Source organism: Anopheles cruzii, unplaced genomic scaffold, assembly GCF_943734635.1.
Source record: "Anopheles cruzii unplaced genomic scaffold, idAnoCruzAS_RS32_06 scaffold02793_ctg1, whole genome shotgun sequence".
NCBI classification, from domain to species: Eukaryota; Metazoa; Arthropoda; class Insecta; order Diptera; family Culicidae; genus Anopheles; species Anopheles cruzii.
This window is the reverse complement of record NW_026456378.1, coordinates 1-2,766: the sequence shown is the minus strand read 5'-3', so window position 1 is coordinate 2,766 and position 2,766 is coordinate 1. Positions and strand designations below refer to the sequence as shown.

At 56.6% G+C, this 2,766-nt stretch overlaps 1 protein-coding gene across 1 annotated transcript; it reads left to right on the top strand.

The window, feature by feature from the left end:
- The first annotated feature begins 398 nt into the window (after positions 1-398).
- Positions 399-1,913, top strand: LOC128276881 (uncharacterized). The gene is made up of 5 exons (XM_053015339.1): positions 399-417; positions 482-609; positions 688-817; positions 1,151-1,744; positions 1,813-1,913. The coding sequence occupies exons 1-5, from the start codon at positions 399-401 to the stop codon at positions 1,911-1,913; spliced, it is 972 nt and encodes a 323-aa protein (XP_052871299.1).
- Positions 1,914-2,766: the final 853 nt, after the last annotated feature.

Genomic DNA, 2,766 nt, shown 5'->3' with positions numbered 1-2,766 from the left:
TCACTTGTACTATGTACTAAATTCAAATTCGGCCTGTTCTCGCAACACCGTCAATGAAGAGTCCTTGACTGAGAGGTGTATCGGAATCGACATCGGTCGAAGGATTAACACTTAATATACCGGATCCACACTCCAGAAAAGGGCCGACCTTTTTGGGGGAGGGTGAAACTCTAGCTTTGCGATGCAAAATCAAGTACCCTGCCGCCCAAGTGCCATCCCTCGGGGGACGGCAGAGCACGGTAATCCGAAAAGGAAATTAACACATCGCTCGTAGAGCTCGTCACTCGTCGCCGCGTCAGCCAAGCGAAGGGTGGGAGCACCAGTTTGACGCCCCCACCCGGCTAAACCGGGCTATCAGTCCGCCGATGGACGATGGATTTCTTTCGCCCGTGGGAAAGATGGCAGATCGGACGAACGGTATCCAATACGACTAACCCGGAGCATTCTCATTTCCGTCTTCTCTTTTCGGGCTGGCTGGCAGGACCGACGCTGGCCTGCGGTGGCACATCGTTGGTGAAGACGACCACGCTCATCGCGCCGACCAACGCCGGGGCCAACGGTGTAACGTGCGTGTACACCATCCGCGCGCTCAACCTACGCATCTGCCAGGTATGTCCATCAAACGGTGTCTCCCGGTGACGCCCAGCTTCCGATCGCACTGCCCAAACTCCCCCTTTCTGCCCGTAGCTACGACTGGACTTCAACTCGTTCAGTTTGGCCCAACCGACGCTCGATCCGTACCCGGTTTGCATCAACGATGCGCTGACGGTCCAGAACATGGACTTCAACCTTTGCGGCGAAAACTCCGGCCAGCACGGTAAGCGAGGGTTCTGATTTGATTGAGAACGAAATTACTTTCAGCCCGTCCGTCCGTGTCCGTGTCCCGGCCCAGTGGTTGGAGAATCCACTCCACCGCAGTTCAAGATTTCAATCAGGGCGCAAATAGGAAGTGAGACGCTTAAGTGTCACTCACTTAGAAGCAGCTTGAAGCAGTCATTTCACTGCACATACCGTACGTGGACGTCTTCTTGTAGTGTTTGGTTGAAAATTTATTATCCTTTAAATTCAGAAAACCTTTTCCGCTTGGAGTTCGGTCATCTGACTTTTGTTTTCTATCCGTGTCTTGATTGTTCGTTCCCCCTTTGGGTAGTTTACGTGCCATTCAGTCCCACCAGTGCCGATCGGACGCTAACGATCACGTTCCGGATCGCCAGTCGATCGCACATCCCGACACTCGGTAACCCGCACTGGAGTGTCCGGGTGCAGCAGCTCGAGTGTCCCGCCGGTATGCCGATGGCCATGCGGGCCCTCTTGCTGCCCGAGCCGCAGCCCCAGCCCGAGCCACAGGCCCGCACCCACCACAACGATCTGGGCGATCTGGCCCCGGTCGGCTGTCTGCAGTACTTTAGCGAACCGAGCGGCACGGTGGAGTCGTTTAACCTCGGCAACGGCGCCGGCGGTGTCGGTCCGTATCTGGGTGGCGTCAACTACGCCATCTGCTTCCAGCGTGGCCGCACGACTCGGTCGCTGCGACTCAGCATGTCCACCTTCGAGATCGCGTCCAGTGCTGATCCCACCGACGGTAACGTGGGCTTCGATGAGCTTTGCTACTCCAACATCCCGCTGCAGGTCCGCTCCGAGGACAATCTGCACATCCCGAACGCGGTCTTCCAGCTACCATCGTTTCCGCTGCTGCGGGCCGAACGGTTCTGCAGCCGCAGCCTGATGAACGCCAACGTGGACGGTAGGTGCCCTGAACCCTTGTGGTGCGGCAGGACCTCAAACGCTACGCTTGTTTCTTATCCCCAACAGTGACCTCACCTGGACCGTTCGTGATGTACTTCAACAGTGATCGGCTGTACGAGCCGACGCGTCCAGAGGTGGGCTTCCGCCTGCAGTACCAGGTGCTCTAGGACCTTCCCAAAGGAGACCCCGGGTTTCGGACGCTTTCCGACCAGTTTCAGACAACTCCAATTCTTACTTACGCGCGCGTGTGTGTATGGTGAATAAAAGCACGCTCTACCGTTTCCATGACAACAATCGCAATCGCACTTGACGTGCTACTGTTTTTCGCGTTCTTTCGCTGCCCACTTTAAAGCCAAGAGGCCACACAGAGAGAGAGAGAGAGAGGAAAGAAAAGCGCCACTAGTGTCTTTCCCCCGCCCGGAAAGGACAAGAGGTGCGCCAACTCCGTCGACGGAGAAGTTCCTCGGTGCGCGATGCACTCGCCGCGTCCTTTCTTCTGGTGCGCCCGGCAGTAACAGAAAAGCCGATGCCGTCCGGTGGTTGCTTCGGAAAATCCATTACTTTGGCATCAGTCCGGGTGGGGTGCCGGTACCCGTGGGGGGGGGGGGGGGGTGTGTGCACTCAAAGCGGCCATCATCATTACGTTCTTCCGCTGGACGATGGACACACCGTCAAGCGCCGTAAAGGCCGGAGCGTGCGTGCGTGCCCCGATGTTTGCGGCCAGGTCCTGGCCAGGACGGTACACAGCCTCGCTGTAGTTATTGTCCTGTGTTTTCTTCTCCTCGCCGCCCACACACACACACAGCCAGAGCCAGAGAGAGCAATAAGCGAAGAAGCTAGCTTGGGCACAATGGCCCGAGCCTTTCTTTCATGCTCGGATGTAGGCCAAAGCTGCACGCAACCTTCACACCTTATGTCCTTTTTTTTTGGCGCAAAACTGGACGGAGGCAAAAAGTGTGAAGCGTTCAGCGTGCACTTCGGCCATCATTTGATTAAAGATCTCCTTGGTTTTCGGGGAAT

Coding starts and splice junctions, on each gene's coding strand:
- LOC128276881 (XM_053015339.1), top strand. Junction 610..687: donor TCAACCTACGCATCTGCCAG/GTATGTCCATCA, acceptor TTCTGCCCGTAG/CTACGACTGGACTTCAACTC. Junction 818..1,150: donor CGAAAACTCCGGCCAGCACG/GTAAGCGAGGGT, acceptor CCCTTTGGGTAG/TTTACGTGCCATTCAGTCCC.